Here is a 3,743-nt window from a genome sequence, read left to right as displayed (position 1 = left end):
TTTTTTTTTTAACTAAAAATCATCTATCTAATTAAGGCTTTCTTAAGTAGAATTTGAAGTTTAAATCAGGCTCGAGGACCATCAAATGTTGGCTCATGATCGACGACATAGCCCGAATTAGGGTCGAGTTTTCGATCCCAAATTTTATTATGGTCTGATTCGTTTTACAATTTAAAATTTTAATTTAAGTTAAAATATAATATTTTTTAAATTTTTTTAATTATAATAAAAAAATTAAATATAATATTCTGTGAGAGCTTACATTTGAAAGTCTACCCTCTCCATTTCTCCGTCGAAAACCCCATTCTCTTTCCTCTCTCTCCCCCTCTCCCTCTTTTTCATGCTGATCTTCAAATCTTTCTCCATATGCTCATCTCCCTTAAAATCCATGGAAGAAATGTGGAACGACATCAACCTTTCCTCACTCCACCACCCTCACCGTTCAAGTTCCACTACCACCACAGCCCAAACCTTCCATTTCCAAGATTTATTCTCCAAACCTCTCCTTTCCTACAAAGACCAACCACCACCAAACGACGTGTCGTCCGCCGGCGACACCATTTCTTTCGGATTCGGTTCTCTGTCCCAACAACGTACCTCACTAAGCTTGAATTCCGATTCCGAGTTGGGTTTCAAGTTCCTCGAAACTAGTGCTTTTCTTGTCAAAAAACCTGCTTTGGATTCTCCTGCTTGTGACAAGAAAAGGGTCCAACAAAATAGCGATGATTCTAGTGAAGTGAAACGGAAGCGCTTGATGAAGAACAGAGAATCAGCTGCTCGGTCAAGAGCCCGAAAACAGGAATCTTCTCTTCCTTTATTGTTGTTGTTCTTCTTCTTCTTCTTCTTCTTCTTGTTATTATTATTATTATTATTATTATGTTTTTTCTTGTTTTTTCTTGTTTTTAAGGGAAAAGAAGGTTGAGGTTTTTTCGCTTATGAAGTTGGTTTTAAAAAATAAAATTCTCTTGCAGGCTTATACAAATGAGTTAGAACATAAAGTTGCTCATTTGCGGAAAGAGAATGCTAGGATCAAAAACCAACTAACACAGGTACTACTTACTGCTTAAATTAACTTAAAAGTTACAAAAGAAAAAAAAAATCCTTGGTTTTTGATCATTTGAATAAATGGAATTAGTGCGAGAGATTATAACAATCTTTTTTCTTTTTAATTTTTTTCTTCTTATTTTTGTTGTTTTAACGTTTGAGCAGTTCTACTTGGCAGCCCCAACGGCGTTGGAGGTTCCAAAAAAGCGTACTTTGTATAGAACCTTAACTGCTCCATTTTGAGTAGTAGTAGTAGTGGTGAGAAGAAAGACACCAACTTCACTAGAGTGGGTTTAAAGATGAGCTGCTGGCCACTGGATTTTGCTCTCTCTCTCTTGATTTTTTTTTTCTTTCTATTTTTAGTTTTTTCTCCGCTTGCCAAAATTTTCTCTTAAAGATAAGACAAGTGGTCCGAAAAGGTGGACAAGTTGGGTATACTTTAGTGGGTGTGATGTTTTTGTTGCGTTGATTGCATCTCCTTCTTGAATTGCCTGTCGGTTCTTTCTAATTAGTCTCTTTCCCATGTCGCCTTTTGTTGTCCAGTGAGGAGATTTCTCATTTGCTTAGAGTCAACGAGAAGATTTAGGTTGCGCTTAATATGAGAGTTATGGTTCGGATGTAAATTTTTACTTGTTTGTAAAAAAGAAAAAAATTTTAAAAATTAGTTAAAAGTTTGAATTTTGTTGTGATGTTTTAATTTAAAATTACCTAAAAAGTAAAACCTTCCCACCCTTAGTTTTGATGGTTCAAATTTCTAGTTCTAATTTTAGTTTTAGAATCATAATTTGGATATTAAATTTAAATTATGAATCATGATTTTTATTTTAAAATTAAAATTACTCTGATTTAAAATCTTATACTAAATGCAACCTTAGACGTTGAAAGTTGCAAGGTAAAAATGTTGAGAGAGTTTTTGGAGATAAATCAATGGACTTGTTTGGTAAATACATGCATGTTAATCAATATATGTATATTCTTTTCGATCACTCTTATTTTCTGCCGAAAAGGAGAGAAAAAGATACTTTTATCTCTTGTGCCCTTTTTCCCTCAATGTTCGGGTTGGTCATTATGAAGTATTCGTTTGTGTTTATTACCATAATATAAGCAGCATTTGGCGCATCAAATGGTTATTCGAACAGCGGAGCTGAAATGTGACACTGATTGGGACATAGCCGCGTGTGTGTGTGTGTGTGTGTGTGTTTTTTTTTTTTTTTTTTTTTTTCTGTATTTCCAGCAGGAAAAATGATGGCTTTTGTTTTGTGTTGTTTTTTTGTTTTTGTTTTGTTTAACTAAGCAAATGGGTCCTATTTATCATAGTTCTCAAACATTTAATTATTATTAACACAATTGTGGAGATTTGTTTGGTGGGAGTGAGACAAGATTCATGGGTGGATGAGACATTTTAGACATTAAAGTAAACGTTTTTCTTGCTTTTAATTGATGAAAAAATGATTAAGCAAACAAGCCTCAAAGTCGTCACAATTAGAAAACTAAGATAGGGTCATTTACACAAATGTCTATTTAGAACATTTTAAATCTAAAAAGGCCTATTTTTTTATTTAGAAAATTATTTGCTATCATACATATAAGGACATTCATATCTTTACATAATAATAAAAAAAGAACCCTAATAAATCGATAAAATGGGAAAGATATATAACATAATGAATATTCATATTTAAATATAAAAAGTCAAAATAATTAAATTTAATTATTTCAAGAAAAAAACTTTTAAACAAATAAAAAAACATTTACCCAAAATTTTTTAAATAAAAAATAAACAAATATGCACAAAATAGCAGACAAAACCCTAAAACAGAAAGCTAATCATATTAAGGAATAATAAAATTTTAGGTCTCGTTCATTTTGCGGATTTAAGTTTTTGATTTGAGCTGAGATGTGACATTTTCTGAGAACTTTTTATTGTAGCAGAAAAAGTTAGATGTGACATTTTTTTTAGAGTCTTTTACTGTAGAAACTTAAAATTAAAAACTCAAATCTGCAAAGTGAATGAGACCTTAGTAAAAATATAATACAAGTTATAGACAATAAATAAAACATCTCTCCTGACTATCATTATGAAAAAAATGGGTACAAAGTTTGCAAGCAATTTAAAACAATCAAAATGCACAAAAACACGAGTCTGCAATCTATTTATTTTTATTATATTAAGGGATGTGAAAATTAGGGTAAAGATATAAAATAAGATATAAACAAGTAAACAAAATAACAAATAAAAAACCTCTTGAATCTTTATTATCTTAATGACTGTATCATTCTGAAAAAGTATGAATACAAAGTTCGCAAACAATTTGAACAAACAAAATATACGAAAACATGAGTTTGCAATCTATCCATTTTATTATGTTAAGGAGTGAGATAATTATGTTAAGTTTACGTAATTCAACCAGAAGGTTTCATGATTGAAGGCAAAGAGAAAAAGGTGTACAAGTTGAGAAAGGTATTGTACGGATTGAAGCAGGCTCCTCGGGCATGGTATAGTAAAATTGATGGATACTTTCAGCAAAATGGATGCTTGAGAAGTGAGAATGAGCCCACTCTCTATGTGAAGAAGGAAGGTAAAAATGATTTCATCATTATTTGTCTTTATGTTGATGATATCATTTATACAAGCTCCTCTAGTTCTCTTGTGGCTGAGTTTAAATCACGTATGATGCATGAGTTTGAAATGTCTGATA

General features: G+C 31.6%; 1 protein-coding gene across 1 annotated transcript; it reads left to right on the top strand.

Moving 5' to 3' along the window:
• The first annotated feature begins 295 nt into the window (after positions 1-295).
• Positions 296-1,486, top strand: LOC21399099 (bZIP transcription factor 27). The gene is made up of 3 exons (XM_024165057.1): positions 296-795; positions 968-1,049; positions 1,210-1,486. Exons 1-3 carry the CDS (start codon positions 341-343, stop codon positions 1,285-1,287), a joined length of 615 nt encoding a protein of 204 aa, XP_024020825.1. The 5' UTR covers positions 296-340; the 3' UTR covers positions 1,288-1,486.
• Positions 1,487-3,743: the final 2,257 nt, after the last annotated feature.

Source organism: Morus notabilis, unplaced genomic scaffold (assembly GCF_000414095.1).
Source record: "Morus notabilis unplaced genomic scaffold, ASM41409v2 Scaffold195, whole genome shotgun sequence".
Taxonomy (NCBI): domain Eukaryota; kingdom Viridiplantae; phylum Streptophyta; class Magnoliopsida; order Rosales; family Moraceae; genus Morus; species Morus notabilis.
This window is presented reverse-complemented; position numbering and strand designations above follow the sequence as displayed.